Source organism: Oryctolagus cuniculus, chromosome 18, assembly GCF_051225735.1.
Source record: "Oryctolagus cuniculus isolate XC-2025 breed Fujian yellow rabbit chromosome 18, ASM5122573v1, whole genome shotgun sequence".
Classification (NCBI taxonomy): Eukaryota; Metazoa; Chordata; class Mammalia; order Lagomorpha; family Leporidae; genus Oryctolagus; species Oryctolagus cuniculus.
Genome location: NC_142884.1, coordinates 47,009,802 through 47,030,303, shown reverse-complemented (window position 1 = coordinate 47,030,303; position 20,502 = coordinate 47,009,802). Strand labels below are relative to the sequence as shown.

The following is a 20,502-nucleotide window of genomic DNA, read 5'->3' as shown; positions in this document are numbered from 1 at the left end:
GACCCAGATTGAGATTCCAGCTCTGGGCTTGGTCCAACATATTTCCTGTTGCTGTGGGCATCTGGGGAGTGAATCAGCAGATGGGAGCTCTGTTTCTCTGCCTTTCAAATAAGTTAATAATAATAATTATAATAATGAAGAAGAAAGAGGCCCTATTCCTAGGGGATGATGCCAAGAACACACACGCATAGAGAATAAACAGAAGGAAGAGACAATGTGTAATCTAGAGCAGGGAAGGCCATCCAGCTCCCATCATCAAATACCTGAAAGGCAGTAGTGACGTAAAGGGGATGGATTTATTACCTGAGGCTCCAGAAGGAAGCACGACAACCAAATGTGGAAGGCACATGGAGACAGATCAGAAAAGAGGAACCTTAGGCACAGGCATTTTGACACTGGGTGAAACCACTACTTGGGAGGTCCACGTCCCATATCGGAGTACTGGTTTGAGTCCCAAATGCTCAGCTTTTAATCCAGCTCCCTGCTAATGTGCACCCTGGAGGCAGCAGAAGATGGCTCCAGTGCTGGAGACCCTGCCTACCATGGGAGACCCAGATGGTGTTCTGGGCTCCTGGCTTCAGGCTGCCCTAGCCCTGGCTGTTGTGGACATTTGGGGAATGAACCAATGGATAGAAGACTGATCTCCTTCCTTCCTCTCTCTTTCCTCTCTCTGTCACTCTTTCAAATAAATGGATTTTTTTTTTTAAAAGATGTATTTATTTATTTGAAAGGCATGGTTTACAAAGAGGCAGAGGCAGAGAGACAGAAAGAGGGACCTTCCATCGCTGGTTCACTCCCCAGATGACTGCAACGGCCAGAGCTGTGCCGGTCTGAAGCCAGGAGCCAGGAGCTTCTTCCAGGTCTCCCACGCAGGTGCAGGGGCCCTTGAGGGTACAGCGCTTCTTTCAGGTCTTCCATGAGGGTAACTTGGGCCATCTTCTACTGCCTTCCCAGGCCACAGGAGAGAGCTGGATTGGAAGTGGAGCAGCCGGGACTCGAGCCAGCATCCATATGGGATGCCAGCACTGCAGACAGCAGCTTTACCCACTAAGCCACATGTCGGCCCCTATATGGATTTTTTTTTTTAAAGAGGAACCTTTTATGGCAGTTTTCCTTTAATTTCAGTTATTCAAATACCACCTTCACATTTTTTAAAGAATCTTTTTAAGATTTGTTTATTTATTTGAAAGGCAGAGTTACAAAGAGAGAGAGAAAGGGAGAGACAGAAAAAGAGATCTTCCAACTGCTGGTTCACTCCCCAAATGGCTCCAACAGCCAGAGCTGGGCCAGTCTGAAGCCAGGAGCCAGGAGCTTCATCCCGGCCTCCCACGTGGGTGAGGGGACCCAAACACTCGGGCCATCCTCTGCTGCTTTCCTAGGTGCATTAGCAGGGAGTTGGATCCTAAGTGGAGCAGCCAGGACTCGAACCAGCATCCATACTGGATACTGGTGCTGCAGGTGGCAGCTTTACCTACTACAACACAGTACCAGCCCCTCACCTTCACATTTTAGAAAACTTTTTTCTTTTGTCAAATTTGTGAGTGGCAGTGTCATCCCATAAGTAAGAGCCCCAGCTCTGGACCAGGAATGCCTGGGTTTGGGTTCTAGTTCTGTCACTGCCTAGCTCTGTGACTTTAGGCAAGTTCTTTAACTTCCACATCCCTGTTTTCTTAGAAGCAAAACAGAGCTAAGGGAAGTACCTACCTCAAATAGTACTTAGCCTATATGGTGTGGGGAGGATTCACTGAATCACACATATAAAACGCTGAGAGACACAGCCAGCAGAGGATGCAAAGAAAGGGGAACTCTCATACACTGTGGTGAGAATGTAAATTAGTACAGCCATCATGGAAAGAAGTATGGAGGTTCCCCAAAGAACTAGAAATAGAACTACTATAGAGCCAGTAATTCCACTACTGGTATACACCCAAAGGAAAAGAAACTGGCATATCAAAGACATATCCACTCTTCCATGTTTATTGTAGAACTACTCACAGTATCCGAGATACAGAATCAACTTAAGTGTCTATTAGCCAATGAATGGAAAAGAAAACGTGGTACGTAAACACAATGGAATATTATTCAGCCATAAAAAGGAATGAAATCCGGTCATTTGTAGGAAGATGGATGGAACGGGAAGAAATTATGTTACATGAAATAAATGAGGCACAGAAAGACAAATACCACATGTGAAAGTTAATAACTGTGCATCTCATACAAGCAGAGTAGAACAATGACTCTGGCTGGGAGGCTGAGGGAGACAGGGATGCTTAACAGGTGCAGAGGTACAGTTAGAGAGGGTTAACCTCTGGTGTTCTACAGCACAGCGGGGTAACTACGGTTGACATCAAATAACTGCATACATTTCAAAGAGCTAGCAGAAAGGTTTCTGAATGATCCCCACACAAAGAAATGATACATGTTTGAGGTCATGGGTATGCCAGTTATTCTGACTTGATCAGTATACGTAACATACATGAGGTTGAAATAGCACTGTATCCCGTAATTGCACAATTATTATGCATCAATTACAAATAAAAATATACAGGGGCCAGCTTTGTGGCATGGAGGGTGAAGCACCATCTGCAGCACTGGCATCCCATATGGGTACCGGTTCCTGTCCTGGCTGCTCCACTTCCAATCCAGCTCACTGCTAATGTACCTGGGAAAAGCAGTGGAAGATGGCTCAAGTGTCTGGGTTCCTGACACCTATGTGGGAGACTCAGAAGCAGCTCCTGGCTCCTGGCTTCAGCCTGGTCCAGCCCCAGCTTTTGAGGCCATCTGGGGAACGAGCCAGTGGATAGAAGATCTCTGTCTCTCCCTTTCTCTCTTTGACTCTGATTTTCAAAATAAATAAATACTTTTTTTAAATAATAAAAATAAAAATATAGGGGTGGGAGTCTGGTGCAGAGGTTAAGTCGCTACTTGAAATAACTGCATCCCACACTGGGCTTGAGTCCTGGCTATGCTCCCAACTCCAACTTCCTCCCACTGTGCACCCTGCCAGGCAGCAGGTGATGGCTCAAGTACTTGGGTCTCTGCCACCCATGTGGGAGATCTGGACTGAGTTCCTGGTCCAGCCCTGGTTGTTGTAGGCATTTAGGGAATGACCTAGCATGTGGAAGTTCTTTCTTTCTGTTTGCCTCTATCTTTCTACCTTTCATATAAATTTTTTAAAAAAATTTTAAAAGGTTTTATTTATTTGAAAGTCAGAGTTAGAGAGAGGGAAAGACAGAGAGACAAAGAGAGAGAGAGAGAGAGAGAGAGAGAGAGATCTTCCATCCACTGGTTCACTCCCCAGATTGCTGCAATGGCCAGCATTGGGACAAGCCCAAGCCAGGAGCTTCTTCCAGGTCTCCCATCTGGGTGGGACTTTGGCCATCTTCCGCTGCTTTTTACCAGGCTATTAGCAGGGAGCTGGATCAGAAGTGGAGCAGCTGGGACACCAACCAGTGCCATGTCGGACGCCGGTGTCACAAGCAGCAGCTTTACCTGCTATGCCACAATGCTGGCCTCAAAAACTTTTTATAAAATAAAAATATATATTAAAATTTAAAGAGTTTTTAAAAAGTATTCAGCCTACAGTTAATGTCAACAAATATTATTATATTCTCATCCTGCCTATCCCATTGCTTGCTTAATATTTGCCTTTAAATGGACAAATGATTTATCATTAATATTTGAAAATAATTACTCATTTTCATATTATATGAAAGAGAGATGGATCTTCCATCTGCTGGTTCACTCCCCAAATGCCCTCAACAGCCAGAGCTGGAGTAAGCCATGACCAGGAGCCAGATACCAGAAACTCAATCTGGGTCTCCCATGGAGGTGGCAGGGACCCAATTTCTTGAGCCATAATCTGCTGCCTGTCAGGGTGCACATTATTAGAAAGCTAGGATCAGAAGCAGAGCTAGACTTGAGCCAGGCACTCCCAAGAGGTATCTTACCCATGACACCAAATGCCCACCCCATTGCACACTTATCTTAAAGGAAATTTTAGGGGCTAGCAATGTGGCCCAGCAGGTTAAGCGCTGCCTGCGACACAGGCATCCCATATGAATGCCAGTTTAAGTCCTGACTGCTCTGCTTCTCATCCAGTTCCCTGAAATGTGCCTGGGAAAGCAGTGGAAGATGGTTCAAGTGTTTGGGCCCCTGCCACTGATGTGGGAGACCTGGATGGAGTTCCTGGCTCCTGGCTTTGATCTGGCCCAGCCCTGGCTGTTGAAGTCATTTGAGGAGTGAACCAGTAGATGGAAGATCTCTCTCTCAGTCTCTCCCTCTCTCTAACTCTGCCTTTCAAACAAATAAATAAATTTAAAAAACAAAAACAAAAAACTTTGTATCAATACTATACATGCAAAGTCAGTAACAATTGTCATGTATAGGTGGAAGCAATAAAGACACAAAAAAAGCAATGTTATTAAATCATTACTATTTTAACAATGTTGTTAAATGGTTACAATTACTGTGGCCACTCAAATGCCTTGGATTGGAGGATTGCTGTTTTTGATTAAAAGAGAGAAGCTGGGCTGGGCATTTGACTTAGTGGTTAATACATCGGTTCCAAGGCTCGTATATCATGACAGAGAGCCTGGCGTCAAGTCCTGGCTCTGGCTCCGGATTCCAGCTTCCTAATGCAAACCCTGAGAGGTAGCTGGGTCTCTGTGGGAGACCTGGACTGGGTTCTCCTGTGGGCATTTTGGAAATAAATCAAGGGATGGGAATTCTCTCTCTCTCTCAAATAAATAAAATTTTAAAAAGGAAGTAAGGATGGGCTGGCATTGTGGTGAAGTGAGTTAAGCTACCACTTGCAATGTCAGCATCACATATCTCTGGGTGATGCTTAGAATCCTGGCTGCTCCTCTTCCAATACAGCTCTCTGCTAATGAGCTTGGGAAAGCGACAGAAGACGGCCCAGTATCTGAGTTCCCGCCACCTATGTGCGAGACCCTGGTAGAGGTCCACACCTCTGGCTTTGGGCTGTTTCTGGCATTTGGGGAATGAACCAGCGGATGGAAGATATCTTTCTCTCCCTTTCTGTCTCTGTCACTCAAATAAATAAAAACAAGTCATTAAAAAGAGGGACGAAAGAGCCAGTATTACACAAGTGCTGTAGGACTTCACTGTGACTTCTGCTGACTGTGGTCAGAGGAAGAGTCTGACAAGCTGGAGGAAGTGAAAGGTCAGGATTGGTCAGAGCACCTGCCATGGGGACAGGGGAAGCCTCAGAGTGGGAGAGAGGATTAGAGATGGGGTCAAAAGGGAATACCTTTCCTGCTCTGGGACTCTGTGTTCCAGAGCACCGAGCTCCTCTGTGTTACACTGAACCATCTCACCAGCGGTATGAGCCATACCCCATTAGAAAGCAGAGTTGGTGGCCGGCGCCGCAGCTCTCTAGGCTAATCCTCCACCTTGCGGCGCCGGCACACCAGGTTCTAGTCCCGGTTGGGGCGCCGGATTCTGTCCCAGTTGCCCCCCTTCCAGGCCAGCTCTCTGCTGTGGCCCGGGAGTGCAGTGGAGGATGGCCCAAGTCCTTGGGCCCTGCACCCCATGGGAGACCAGGATAAGTACCTGGCTCCTGCCATCGGATCGGCTCGGTGCGCTGGTTGCAGCGCGCTGGCCGTGGCGGCCATTGGAGGGTGAACCGACGGCAAAGGAAGACCTTTCTCTCTGTCTCTCTCTCTCACTGTCCACTCCTGCCTGTCAAAAAAAAAAAAAAAAAAAAAAAAAAAAGGCAGAGTCGGAAACACTCAGGAGTGCAAGCTGTGGGTGCCTACCTCTCGAGTTTATTTATTTGAAAGGCACGTGCACACACACACACACACACACACACCCATTTCCCATCTGTTAGTTCATTCCCAATGCCTGTAACAGCCAGGGTGAAGTCAGCTGTGGGGAACTCAATCCAGGTCTCCCACACGGGTGGCAGGAACCCAACTACTCCAGTCACTGCCTGCTGCCTCCCAGGGTGTACATTAGCATGAAGCTGGATTGGAAGTGGAGATGCACTATGAACCCAGGCATTCTGATATTGACGTGGGCAACCCAAGTGGTGTCTTCACTGCTGTGCCAAATGTGCACCCCTGCCCCTCATTTTTGTTTTCTTTCTGGCCACAGGGTGCACACAGCAGCAAGCAGGGCAGGCCAGGCTTGTCAGGAAGAAAAGGGCTTAGGGGCGACCCTCAGTCAATGAGGGATGGGAGGGCTGGCGCTGTGGCATAGTAGGCTAAACCCCCAGCTGCGGCACTGGCATTCCATATGGGTGCTGGCTTGTGTCCTGGCTGCTCTTCTTCCGATCCAGCTCTCTGCTAAGATGGCCCAGGTACCAGGGCCCCTGCCCTGATGTGAGAGAATCAGAAGAAGCTCCTGCCTCCCAGCTTCGGATCAGCCCAGCTCCAGCCGTTGCAGCCATCTGGGGTGTGAACCAGCGGATGGAAGCCTTTTTTCTCTGTCTCTCCCTCTCTCTGTCTGTAACTCTGCCTCTCAAATAAATAAATACATCTCTAAAAAATAAATGAAAAAATGAGGGATGGGAGTTGGAGAAGCACCGTGGGTCCCTGAGGCTTCAGGGGACTCCTGAATGCTTTCCCAGTCTCTCCACAGGCCCCCAAGGAAGCGAGCCCCACTGCCCGGTGGGAACTCACTCATAGCTTGTCCTTTCCCGGCTTTCCCCCTTCCTGGTTCACTTCACACTCACTGGGCCTTTCGACATCACTTTCCAATCCATTTCTGCCACCTGATTCCTGGTCTCCTGGTCTGCTCTGGGGAAACCCCAACTGTGGCAGTTTTAACCTTCTGCTGTTGCCCGGTAAGTGGTTCCAGTTTATTGGGGCACTAAAGAAATGGAAAACTTTTTGTTGAATTTTTTTTTTTTTTAAAGACAGACTTACAAAGAGAGGTAGAGACAGACAAAGTCCTCCATCCACTGGTTCACTCCCCAAATGGTCGCAATGTCCGAAGCTGAGTTCCCGGAGCCAGGAGTTTTCTCCAGGTCTCCCATGTGGGTGCAGGGTCCTCTGATGCTTTCCCAGGTGCGTTAGCAGGGAGCTGGATCGGAAGTGGAGCAGCCGGGACTCGAACTGGCAACCATATGGGATGCTAGTGCTACAGGCCAAGGCTTTAACCCGCTGTGCCACAGCGCCAGCCCCTCAAGAGAGACTACTGAGTCAGGAGAGGTGGTGGACACTGAATGTCTTCTCACCCTTAGGATTCAGGATCAAGAGTTGGCAAATTACAGCCCACGGATCACATCCTGCCCGTTGTCTATTTCTGTGCAGCCTGTGAGTTAGGAATAGTGTTTACACGTTTAAATTATTTGTAAGAAAATACAAAGTATTTGAGCTGATGGCTCAAATACTTTTGTTCCTGCCACCCACATGGGAAATCCAGATTGAGTTCTGGGCTCCTGGCTTCAGGCTGGTCCAGCCCTGGCTCTTGAGAACATTTGGGTAGTAAGCCTACCTCTCTCTGTATCTCAGGTAAGATGAAAATAAATAAATAACCACAGTCATAGTTATGTTTTAAAGAACAATGCATTCATGGCACAGTGAAAGGGTCCAGGATACCTGCAGATGGTAGTGAGCGTGGTCACAGGATGAGAGGAGAGAAACGTGGAGTCTGGCGTCCTGATTCTGACTGCACACGGCCTCTCCATTCACCCAGCAACCAGGCCGCAGTCGGCCTCCTGCAGGATAAGATCTTGAACAGGGACCAGCAAGTGTCTTCTATGAAGACCTACTTAGTAAACTTTTTAAAATGTCCTCATTGGCTGGGGCTGGTCCAGGGCCAAAGCTAAGAGCCAGGAATGCAATTGCAATCTAGGTCTGCAGTGGGTGGCAGGACCCCCATGACTTGAGCCGTCACCACTGCCTCCCAGGGGCTGCCTTGGCAGGAAGCTGGCATCAGGAGCCAGAGTGAGGAAGGAGACCCAGCCCCTCCCAGGGTGGGGTGCAGCTGTCTTAACTGCTAGGCTGAACGCCTGCTACCAGACACTAAGTACTTTGAGCTTTCTGGGCCAGATGGTTTCAGCTGCAACTACTTCCCCTGCTATTGTGGTGAAGAAATAGCCATAGACGGTTGTGCAAACGAATGAACACAGCAGTGTTCCAATAAAAGTTTATGGACACTGAAGTTTGGATTTTATATAATTATTGTGCGTCACAAAATGTTAGTCTTTTACTTAAAAATATTCATTTATTTAGTTGAAGTGCAGAGTGTCAGAGAAGAGGGAGGGAGGGAGAGGGGAGGGGGAGGAGGAGGAAGAGGAGGAGGGGAGAGAGAGAGAGAGAGAGAGATCCTCCATTTGCTGGTTCACTGCCCAAATGCCTCCAACAGCCAGAGCTGGGTTAGGATGAAGAAGCCAGGAGCCAGTGACTCCATTTGGGTCTCCCCTCTGGGTGGCAGGGGTCCAAACACTCATGCCATCATCTGCTGCCTCCCAGGATGCGTTAGTAAAAGCTGCATCAGAAGCGGAGCAGCCAGGACTTGAACTGGCGGCACTCCACTATGGGATGCAGGTGGGCCAAGTAGCAGCTTAACCTGTTGCATCACAAAGTCTGCCACTGGTATGAATGTTTTATACCAAAAATACATTTATTTTTTAAAGAGGGCATGAGAACTCTCCTCCATACTCTGCCCCTCAGGAGGTTTCATCCACGTTTGGTGGCTTTTACCATCACTTATTTCCTGATTCCTCCCCCAGTCACAACAAACTTCTGGGCCATGGCTGCATCTGAGATCTCTGATCAAGACTCAGACGTCAGGGCTGCCTGCAGGGCCGGCATCCCATATGGGTGCCGGTTCGAGTCCCGGCTGCTCTACATCCAATCCAGCTCTCCGCTATGGCCTGGAAAAGCCGTAGAAGATGGTGCAAGTCCTTGGGCCTCTGCACCTGTGTTGGGGACCCAGAAGAAGCTCCTGGCTCCTGGCTTCGGATCAGCACAACTCTGGCCATTGTGGCCATCTAGGAAGTGAACCAGCGGATAGAAGACCCCTCTCTCCCTCTCACCCTCTGCCTCTCTGTAACTCTTTAAAATAAATAAATAAAAAAGAAAGACTCAGATGTCTGCTCAACATTAGATTGAGATGGGGATGGGTGAGCTGCTGTTTGCCAGGAGTGTGACTTTCGGCAGTCATTTGCTGGCATGGGGCATCAGTTTCATCACCCGCCAAGGCAGAAAGGATCCTGTCCAGCCTGCCAGGATTACTGTGCTCATCGGATGAAATGAGAGCTGGCCACACAGCACAGCGCACCTGCCCAGCCTCGATCCCCAGTGCTTATTGCATTTTTGCACCTCTGCTCCTTTTGACCACCACACTCCCTACCCACAGGCTCTCTGCGAGTTCCCTGATCTTGCCAAGCCCTTGGCCACCTCCAGGCCTTTGCACCTGCTGCTCTTTCTGTTTGCAACATGTTTGTCTTCACCCTACCCCACGTGGCAGATCAACACGTAATCCTTTTACGTTTGTGTCTGCTTAAAGGTGCTTTATGCAACACACACACACATGCACACAATATCACACACACATAGTGTTTTATTAACACTGAATCTAGCCAACAGCACTATGACTCATGATGAATGACACTTATCTAACATTTTAAACAACCAAATCACCAAAAAAAAAGTGCAAAAAATGTGACACTAGAGCATAAAAATGACACTTATACCAATGTTCCTCAACCACAAAACTCATTGTAGTTGAAAATAGCATAAATAAAAAATGCATGTAAGTGGTACGCATGTGGTACAGTACTGAAAGCTCTGTGTGGGTCACATGTCCCCCAAATCAGAGAGCCAGGTTCAAGGCCCAGCTACTCCACTTCTCATCCAGCTTCTTGCTAATGCTCAACCTGCAGGCAGCAGCTAATTGCTCAAGCAGTTGGGTTCCTGCCACCTATGTGGGAGGCTTGGGTGCTTTTCCAGGCTCCTAGTTTCAGACTGGCACGGCCATGGCTGTTGTAGGCATTTGGGTAGTGAGTCAGCAAATAGAAAAATGTCTGTCTCTCTGCCTTTTTATTTTAAAGTAAGGCTTTTCTTTTCTTTCTTTTTTTTTTATTTTTAAGATTCATTTATTAATTTGAAAGTCAGAGCTACCCAGAGGGAGGAGAGAGACAGAGAATGATCTTCTACCTGCTGGTTCACTCCCCGAAAACCTGCAATGACCGGGGATGGCCCAGGCAGAAGTGAGGAGCCAGGAGCTTCTTCCAGGTCTCCCAAGTGAGTGCAGGGGCCCAAGGACTTGGGTCATCCTCCTCTGCTTTCCCAGGTGCACTAGCAGGGAGCTAGATCAGAAGTGGAGTAGTTAAGACTTGAACCAGCACCCATATGGGATCCTGGAGCTGCAGGCCGTGGCTTAACCCTCTGTGCCACAGTGCCAGCTCCCCCTGCCTTTCAAATAAAATAAACACAAATATTTTAAAAATGCATTCAACACATTGAACCTACTGAACATCCTGGCTTAGCAATACAGGACACTGGAGCCTTGCCCGCTCACCCTCCTGAATGTGCAGCTAGCCAGGAAACACGGCTGGCGACCACTGTTCAGCATCTAGGGAGAATCGGACTGCACACCAGGAGAACGCCAACATTTAAAAGCACAGCTTCTACTCAACACAGGTATAGCTTTCCCACCATCACCAAGAGGGCAAACTGTCAAGCTGAGCTTTCATAAATCGGGGAGTAGGAGTAGTGTGAGAGCCGAAATGCGAAGGCAGACTGTCCCTTTGTTGGACCTCAGCTGAAAAAGTGTATCAGGCCAAGGAGCAGCAGGTGCAGAGGCCTGGGGAAGCCCAGCCTGGGGAAGCCCAGCTTTTTTGCTGTGCTGCCTCTGTCCCTCTATGACCGTGACAGTGTTCAGAAATATTGATTTGGGGGTTACACACAAATTTGATGAAGTCACAAATACAGCCCTTACGAACAATGAGAATCTTCTGTACCTTCTTGTTTCTCTCATTCATACACTGTGAACTGACTAAGGCCAATTCACATCTGTCTCATCCTTTTCTCTCTCGTACCTGGAAGATCTCCCACGGGGCACACAGTAGGCTCTCAAGAACAAATACAGACTGAAGGACTGAATGACTCCATTCAGCACATGTGCTCTGTTCGTAACAGTTACTGTTACCATGCTGTTTAATTTATTTTTATTTATTTGACAGGCACAGAGACAGACAGACACAAAGAGATCTCCCATCTGCTGGTTCACTCCCCATATGCCCACAACAGCCAGGGATGAGCCAAGTTGAAGCCAGGAACCCAGAGTGCAACACAGAGTGGGCTGCAGGGACCCAAATTCTTGAGCCATCAACACCTGCTGCTTCCCAGCATGCTCAGCGGCAGGGAGCTGGAATTGGAAACAGCCAGCACTCAAACACAGGCACCTGAACATGAGACATATTCGGTCCAAGCCGTGTCGTGACCACTGTGCCACTTGCCTGCCCCTGACAGCTAGTGTTTCTGGGACACAGCATACACCTGCCCCTGCCTTCAGCGGCTCTTGCATGTTCTCAATCAACAAGGGAACAGTGGAGTGCTCGTCTGTGTACGGGCTGTGGGGTCAGACAGCCTGGCTGTAAGAGGGGATCAGTTTCTTATTAATTATCTAACCCTACCCACGCACTTTCCTGGCTCTCTTTGAGGTCAGCTTCCTGTGCTACCAAAGGGGTCCTTAAACACTCTCTTACTGGTTGTGAGAGAGCTTCCGCTTGGCCTGCTAGGTTCCATTTACCAAAATGATGAGGGCAGCTCCAGCTGCCTCCAGCATGCTGGGGGCAGGGGAGGGCAGACAGCTGCCCTCCCCCACCACAAATCTCACATTCCACTTCCCTGCACACTTTCAAGTTCAGCCCTTTCAGAAACAGCCCTGGGGAAGGCCGGGGTATTGGCTTGTTACTTGGTTTGGGTTGTCTGACAACCCAAAGGTGAGTAAGAGAGGCCAGCGCTGTGGTGTATGGGAAAGCAGCTGCCTAAGCGGCTGCCAACTCTTATGGACTCCTGTTCGCGTCCTGGCTGCTCCCCTTCTGATCCACTCCCCTGCTAATGTGCCTGGGAAAGCAGTGGAAGATGGCCAAGTGCTTGGACCTTGCACCTACATGGGAGACCCCAATCTGGCTCCTGGCTTCGGCCTGGCCCAGCACCAGCCGCTGCGGCCACTTGGGGAGTGAACCAGCAGATGGAAGATCTCTGTCTCTCCCTCCCTCTCTGTAACTCTGACTTTCAAATAAATAAAAAAGGTGAACAGGAAGAAAAGAATCAGCATTCTTTTCCTTAAAACAAACAAACAAAAACCAGCCTCTGCTTCTCTCCACCTCTTGAGATCAAAAGTCCCCAAATTTGATGACTGCAGGCTGGAATCCCCCCCATGCAGATGTCCAGGCCCCCAAGTCTCTAGGGGTGGGCCCGGGGCACCAGCATTTCAAACGCGCCCCAAGCACTGCCAACGTGCACGCCAAGTTTAGGAAGTGGTGCCCTTCTCGGCGCTCAGCTGCAACCCTGGAGGAGCCCAGGGCGTCACCACCCAGGACTTGCTGCGCGCGGGCTTCAGCACGCTTCGCGGAGGCCGGGCTTTTCTGGGGTTCTGCTCGGCTCCTAGGCCCCGCTTGGAGACTGCGGGTCTCCAGGTCCCGGGAGGCGACAGCACACGTGGCCGCTCCGAATGTCCTGGTTTTGCCTCCGGAGACCGCCGGCAGCGCTCGGCCGCCCCCGCGCTGCCCACCCCAGCCACACCAGACCTCGGGAAACGCCCGCGGCTCGGGAATCCTACCTTGGCCTCCCGCGCTGCCCTCCAGTCCCCGGAATCCTGGGGCTCGGGTTCCATCTGTGGCTTTCGTCGGCGCCCGTGGGGGCTCCGACTAGAGCGCAGGCGCCACCTAGCGGGCGCGGGACGACCGCGCGAGGCCCGGGGCTGGGAGGTGGGAGCGCCGCGCAGGGCGGAAATGCAGCTGGGGCTTCCCGCGTGGGCGGTTTTCCAACCTCGTGCGAGCCGCGGGGCGCAGATCCGGCCTGGGCGGGGCCGCCTTGCTTCTCTTCTCTAGAGGGCCGCGGGGCCTGAACTGGCTCTCAGGGGCACCGGGGCGGGAATGGGGAGCACCGGGCCCTAGCCTGTGTCCTGGGATCCATCCTTGGGTTTTGCTGGCTGGGGTCAGGGAATTTCTGCTGTGATCCAGCGGCTTTCAGTGCTTGCAAATACGCTGGGAGCTTGGGAAGATGCGAAAGACTGGATTTCTCCCCAGCCCAGGGAGGCCCTCGGCCTCGGCCACCCTCTCCCCGTAGGCCTTGCTCCTGTACCCTGTTACTCCCATTGTTTGTGGCTGAACTTTGTTTTTGTGTTTTTTTTTTTTTTTTTTTCAGATGTATTTATTTCTTAATCATCCGGTCAGGCCCCATGTGGAGTGCTGGCAGTTCCCTTCGGCTTGGGCGGCCCAGCTGGTGTTTGCCATCTGTCCAACTCCCTGACCCTTTAGCACTAAATGCTGGTGGCTGTGCCTTTGTCATTGTGACACCAAAAGCACCCCCTTCCTACTTCCAGGAGTCTTCGGGGTGGAGTCAGCCCCCCCCCCCCAGGGTGACAACTTAGTCACTGATAATTAAGTGATGGTTAAGGAGGCACCCTCTCCAAGGAGTACATTTTCAGAGCTCTGTGCATCCTTGGCCATCTGTCTTTCCTGAGGCTTTCAGGGTTTGTTTTATTTATTTTTGATTTAAAAAAAAGTTTATTTTTTTTTGTTTGAAAGGAAGAGAGAGCGAGCTTCTGTCTGTTGGTTCACTCCACCAAATGCCTGCAACAGTCAGAGCTGGATCAGGTTGAAGCCAGGAGCCCAGAACCCCATCGGGATCTCCCACCTGGGTGGCAGGGTCCCAGGTGCTTGAGCCAACATCTGCTGCCTCCCAGGGTGCTCATTAGGTGCGTGATGCGGGTGTCTTAACCGCTGGGCCCAACGCCTGCCCGTTTGTTGGTTGGATTGTTGTAATAAAAATGTGCAAAGCAGAGTTACAAAAATGCTGCTTAGCATTTCATTTATCTATTTGGTCAACAAATACTAACTGAGCACCTACTAGGTGCCAAATACTTTTCTCCAAACAGGACAGAATGAAGAACAAAACAGAAAACTGTCCTTGTTGGATTCACATTTCATGAAGTTCACACACACACACACACAAATGCAATGTGATATAATGGAGCTCTTTCTGGGATAAATACAGGATTCATTAAAAAAATTATTTATAGGGCACTGAGGGCAGAGGCGCCTGATGATAGGCTGTGAGGGTCGCCAGGTTATATGGGGAGCGCCTTCTTGTGATCCTGGCCGGCTCTCTCTGACATCCTTGGAAAATCTCCATCACCAGTGGAAATCAGAAGCGATCTACAAAAGGGAAGCCTGGACCATCCCAGACTCCCGCCAGGATCAGCGCTCTGATTGTCCTGGCTCACCCTGTGCCTGTGCCTGTGCCTGCTGAATCTCTGGACGCTTTGTCCTAATGTAATCTGGTCGAAGTGAACGTCAAGGGCAGAGGATAAGGAGTCTCCTGGGGGCAATGCCTGGGAGGGCAGGAGATAGGGAGAGGGGTGTCTGACAGGGGCCAGCTGCCTCTGCCCCCGCCTGCCCTGGTGAAGGTGAATCGGTCAGAGAAGTGCTGACAGCCCATGGCAAGTACCAGCTGGCAAGCAACTTCCCATTCTTTTATTTTAATGTGTCTCTGAGTCACTTCCAGACCGTGCTTGTAATAACTCAGTCCCCACCACTGTGCCCTAGCGCATGCCGGGGCAAAGTCCTGGATTACGACCTCCTGTGTTCCGACGTGCCTGGCAGCACCTGCGGAGGTGAAAAGCTCTCTAACGACTTTCTCCTCTGCCCTCTCCTGGCATTTTTCTCATTCTGCTAACTGCAGTGTTTTGGAAACTGCAGAGTTATCAATAGGTTGGTTTTTCCTGTAGATCCTGGGCTCTCCAAGGGGCCGCAGCTTGCATAATAATCATAATCCTAAAAAATGATAAGGTGAAAGGCACTAAGAATTTGGGGTTGACTGATTCTAATCCTAACATGACTGTATGAAGCAGACGCGATTGCTTTTCCCATTTTATCATTGAAGAAAGTATGACTTGCCAGTGTTGTGGTGGAGCAGGTTAAATTGCCACCTGTGATGCCAGCGTCTCACTTGGGTGTCGGTTCAAGTCCTGGCTGCTCCCTTTACAATCCAACTCCCTGCTAATGCACCCAGGAAGGCAGCTGTAGATGGCTGGAGTGCTCGGGCCCCTGCCACCCATGGAGGAGACCCCGATGGAGTTCCAGGCTCCTGGCTTCAGTCTGGCCCAGCCCTGGTTGTTGGGGCCATTTGTGGAGTGAACCAGAAGAGAGAAGTTTTTCTCTCTTGGTGTAACTCTTTCAGAAAAATAAGTCTTAAAAAAGCAAGCAGGACTTACAAGTGTTTAAGTAAGCTGTTCACGATGGAAGAGTCAGCAAGTGGGGCCCCAGGACTTCCATCTGCATCGCCTGATTCCAGAGCACACGCCCTGGAGCGCTTTGCTGCTGTGTGCCATGCACCTTCTGTGTGCTGGACAGGATGTGTGTGTGCACCTTCTGTGTGCTGGACAGGATGTGTGTGTGCACCTTCTGTGTGCTGCACGTGTGTGTGTGTGTGTGTGTATGCACGACAGGATGGCTTTTATCCCTTTTACTCTTATTCTGTCGTTTCTTGCAAAGGGAGAATTTTGGTTTTTCTTTCTTTTTTTTAAGGTATATTTGAAAGGCAGAGTGACACAGAGAGGGAGAGGTGGAGCTCTTCCACCTGCTGGCTCACTCCCCAAATGCCCACAGTAGCCTGTGCTGTGCCAGTCAGGAACAGGAACTTCTTTCAGGTCTCCTACATAGGTGACAGGAACACAAATACTTGCGCTATCATCCACTGCCTCCCAGGCACATTAGCAGGAAGCTGGATACAAAGCACAGAGCAGTTAGGACTCAAGCCAGGCACTTTCATATGGGATGCAGGTGTCCCAAGGGGCGATTTAGCCCACTGAGTCCCAATGCCTGCCCCTTTGTTTTGCCTTTTTAAGATTTGTTTATTTATTTGGAAGAGTTACAGAGAGAGAGAGAGAGAGAGAGAGAGAGAGAGAGAGAAAGAGAACACACCAGTGCACTTTCATATGCTGGTTCACTCCCCAGATGGCTGCAATCATTAGCACTAGGCCAGGCCAAAGCCAGGAGCCAGGAGCTTCTTCCAGGTCTCCCATATGGGTGCAGGGCCCGAGCACTTGGGCCGTCTTCTGCTGCTTTCCCAGGTGCATTAGCAGGAAGCTGGATTGGAAGTGGAGCAGCTGAGACACGAACTGGTGCCTACATGGGCTGCATCTATCACAGGTGGTAGCTTTACCTGCTACGCCACAATGCCGGCCCCTGTTTTTGCTTTTTTAAGAAGTTCGTAAAGCTGTGTTGTTGCATAACGGCAGTCTGTTTGGCTACGGACGCGTACGTGGGTGAGTTTATCTTGCCTGTGATGGTGTGGCTTCCCGACTTGGTGTCAGCACAGTTTGTGAGGATCATGCGACGAAGAAGTTGCCCAACAGTGCGTTTCTCAGAAGCGTCCCTGTGGTTGAGCAACGCAGGACTCTATGGTGAAATGCGACCCAGTTCTAGGTAGGAAAGGGGTGAGTTTCTCTTCTGGAGGGATGTCCCATTGGAGTCAGGATCCTCCATCGTCCAGGCTGGATGGAGCTGGAAACAGGGGCGCAGGCAGGATGCTGTCGGGACGCTTGTCGAGGAGGCAGGGGCACGTAGATGCTTGGTCTTGTGAGGCCGGCCTTGTGGACTGAATGGCAGTTTGACTTTTGGGGTCTCAGTGTGTCCTGGGTTACCCCGCAAATCCTCCTAGCTGTTAAGGAGTATAACAGCAGGATGACCCTGATGCTGTCTAGTGGCTTTTCCCCAAAGTCCCCAGCAGTAGTTATTACAGAGGAGGGAGCAGAGTCAGAGATGTTAAGGCACTGGCTGAAGGCCACACAGCCTGTGCACTGCCATGTCAGGGCTCCATCCCACAGCCCTCTCATACATCGAGCCATGGCAATGAACTGCCTTTGTTTTTTTTTTTTTTTTTTTAAGATTTATTTTATTTATTTGAAAGAGTTACAAAGAGAGATAGAGACAGAGAGAGGTCTTCCATCTACTGGTTCATTCTCCAAATGAAGATCTGAGCTTCTTCCTGGTCTCCCATGTGAGTGCAGGGACGGAAGGACTTGGGCCATCCTCCACTGCTTCCCAAGGCACATTAGCAGGGAGATGGACAGGAAGTGGAGCAGCCAGGACTTGAACTGGCACCCATATGGGGTGCCAGTGCTGCAGGCTGGAGCTTTAACCCGCTGCGCCACAGTGCTGACCTGAGCTGCCTTTCTATAGATGTTGAATTTGAGTGCACTCCCAGGGAGGGGTTTATATTTCACCTTGGCCATGATGTCCTTCCCAGGCTACCAGTTAAAATTCTACTCATCCTTCCAGGTCCAGCTCAAGTGCGGCCTACTCTAAGTAGCCTTCCCTTGCCCGCCACTTCCCTTGTGCCTTATTCTTCATATGGAAGCACTTACTGCATTCCCGTGGTCTAATTTGCTGCAAGGATCCTGCCTCCCACAACAGCTTCTGTGCCCTTGGAGAGCAGGACCTCTGTGGTTTGTGCTGATGTCTTCTCTCAGCCTCGCCACATCTGCTCTCTGTTCATCTGCTCTGGGCTCTGGGAAGTTGACTGAAATGTGCAGTGCCAAAGACTCCTATGCCACTGGCTTCAGTTGGATTTGGCCAACGGGAGTCCTGGGAGAGACCAGAGGTGGGGGGGAGGGGGAGGTTGGGCGGCCTGTGCCCTCCAATCCCCTTCTGCAGTGTGCCTTGGATCAGCTACTCTTCTGACCTATGGTCAGAGCTGCAGGCGCTCCTCCGCACAGGTGCCCTCTCTGCCTCCAGGTTTTGTGAACTGCACAACACTCCAGATGGGACCTTGAACCACCTGGGTCAATAAAGAGTTGTTGGGCTAAATCAGAGGCAGGTGTTTGTGTTTGAGTGCATGCGTGAGAAGCAGGAGAGGAGGGAAGCAGGAGAGGAGCTGGCAAATAAGCTCTTGGGCTCCTGGAAATTGCTTTTTTCTTTTTCGTGTGTTTGGGTGATCTTTTAAAATTTATTTTATTTATTTGAAAGACAGTTACAGAGAGAGGTAGAGGCAGAGAGAGAGGTCTTCCATCATCTGGTTCTCTCCCCAGATGGCCACAATGGCTGGAGCTGCACTGATCTGAAGCCAGGAGCCAGGAGCTTCCTCAGGGTCTCCCATGTGGGTGCAGGGGCCCAAGCGCTTGGACCATCCTCCACTGCTTTCCCAGGCCACAGCAGAGAGCTAGATCGGAAGAGGAGCAGCCGGGACTGGAACCGGCAACCATATGGGATGCTGGCGCTTCAGGCCAGGGCTTTAACCCACTGCGCCACAGTGCCAGCCCCTTGGGTGATCTTTCAAACGTTTAAAATATCCTTAGCATACAATACACACAACATTTTGGGTATACAGTTCTATGAGCTTTAACACACTTACAGGATTGTGTAATTACCACCATAATTAGGAAACAGAGCAGGTGTATCAAACCAGGAACTCCCTCATGCTATCATTTTCTAGTGTTGCCACCAGTCTGTGCCCTGTCCATGAACTTCTGTCTTTTGAGAATATCATATAAATGCAATCAAACCTTTTGATGCTGACGTCTTTCACTCAATATAATGCACTTGAATGGCGCCTGACTTGTTGCCTGTATCAGGAGTTAATTCATCCTTATTGCTAGGTAGTATTCCATTGTACCCATGTACCACAGTTTGTTTATCAATCACATTTGGGTGGTTTCCAGCTTTTGATTATGATTGGTGTTGCTCTGAATATTCACGCACAGACCTCTGTCTGAACAGAGGTTTTCCATCCCTTTGGGTGATGTTATGGGCTGAGTTTTGTCCCCTCCCCCCACTCAGGTGTTGAAGCCCCAGCCATGAGAGTCAGTGTATTTGGAGGTCATTAAGGTTAATTGAGAGCACAAGGTTGGGACTCTCTTATCTAGTAGCATTGGTGTCCTTATAAGAAGAAGATAAGGTAACAGAGGTCTCGCTTTCCCAGAACACCCAGGAAGGGCCACGTAAGGACACAGTGAGAAAGTAACCATCTGGAAGCCTGGAAAGCAAATTTGCCAGCCCCTCCCAGCCTTCGGAACCGTGGGAAAAAAACACACCTGTTGTGTAAGTTACTCAGTCTCTGGTGTTCTCTGAGATGGCTGCTGAAGGTCAGTACCTATGGTGAATTACGTTTAATCTTATAAGAAACAGCTGCTCTCGGCCGGCGCTGCGGCTCACTAGGCTAATCCTCCGCCTTGCGGCGCCGGCACACCGGGCTCTAGTCCCGGTCGGGGCGCCAGATTCTGTCCCAGTTGCCCCTCTTCCAGGCCAGCTCTCTGCTGTGGCCAGGGAGTGCAGTGGAGGCTGGCCCAAGTGCTTGGGCTCTGCACCCCATGGGAGACCAGGATAAGTACCTGGCTCCTGGCTCCTGCCATCGGATCAGCGCGGTGCGCTGGGGCGGTGCGCTGGCCGCAGCGGCCATTGGAGGGTGAACCAACGGCAAAGGAAGACCTTTCTCTCTCTCTGTCTCTCTCTCTCTCACTGTCCACTCTGCCTGTCAAAAAATTAAAAAAAAAAGGCCGGCGCCGCGGCTCACTAGGCTAGTCCTCCGCCTAGCGGTGCCGGCACACCGGGTTCTAGTCCCGGTCGGGGCGCCGGATTCTGTCCCGGTTGCCCCTCTTCCAGGCCAGCTCTCTGCTTTGGCCAGGGAGTGCAGTGGAGGATGGCCCAAGTGCTTGGGCCCTGCACCCCATGGGAGACCAGGAAAAGCACCTGGCTCCTGGCTCCTGCCATCGGATCAGCGCGGCCGCAGCATGCCGGCCGCGGCGGCCATTGGAGGGTGAACCAATGGCAAAGGAAGACCTTTCTCTCTGTCTCTCTCTCTCACTGTCCACTCTGCCTGTCAAAAAATAAAAAATTTAAAAAAAATTAAAAAAGAAATAGCTGCTCTCTTTTCCCAGCTGCCTGTGCCGGTTTGCAGTCCCACCCACAACACATGAGCGTTTCAGTTGCTCTATAACATTGCCAACATACAGTAATCGTCGATATATTTTTTTCCAGCTTGTGTATGTGTGTGTTTTATGTTGAGGCATGTGAGTGCATGTGCCACGTTTTGAAGGCAGTGATAGCTAAGGAAGCAGTTGAGAGCTGAAAATGTTCTGAACGTCTCCTACTGAGATCCCATGCATCCTTGGGCTGCACACCCATTGTCTTATCTTCAGGCTTCACTCTGTTCCTAACAGTGTCCCCTAAGCCCAACCAGCCTGTGGATCTGGCAAGTACTATTCCTTATTAGAGGCAAATCCATTTCTGGAACTGAGTAACAGATTAGGTGTGAGTCAGGCCAGCTTCTTGGGTGATGCCCTGGCAAGTTCTGA

General features: G+C 50.3%; 2 protein-coding genes across 16 annotated transcripts in view; one reads left to right on the top strand and one right to left on the bottom strand.

Annotated features, from left to right (window-relative positions):
* CHD9 (chromodomain helicase DNA binding protein 9) overlaps positions 1 to 12,899 on the bottom strand; it is a 281,829-nt gene extending 268,930 nt beyond the window's left edge. For 4 of the 9 annotated variants that reach the window (XM_070063523.2, XM_070063508.2, XM_070063515.2 and 1 more), the window contains exon 1: positions 12,766 to 12,898. The gene's annotated coding sequence lies outside the window, so the exon portion shown is untranslated. Of the gene's footprint in view, positions 1 to 12,765 lie in introns of all 9 variants that reach the window. The other 5 variants (XM_070063507.2, XM_070063503.2, XM_089320025.1 and 2 more) reach the window with 2 other exon arrangements.
* Positions 1 to 20,502, top strand: part of CHD9NB (CHD9 neighbor) — a 57,486-nt gene that overhangs the window by 32,599 nt on the left and 4,385 nt on the right. Inside the window, exons 1-2 of one of the 7 annotated variants that reach the window (XM_089320033.1) lie at positions 16,349 to 16,476; positions 19,131 to 19,249. The exons of 2 other annotated variants lie outside the window; for them this stretch is intronic. Coding sequence is in view for 2 of the 5 variants with exons in the window: in XM_089320032.1 (XP_089176158.1) it covers positions 16,612 to 16,636 (25 nt within the window). In the remaining 3 variants the exon portion in view is untranslated. 4 more of the 7 variants (XM_089320034.1, XM_089320038.1, XM_089320032.1 and 1 more) reach the window with 4 other exon arrangements.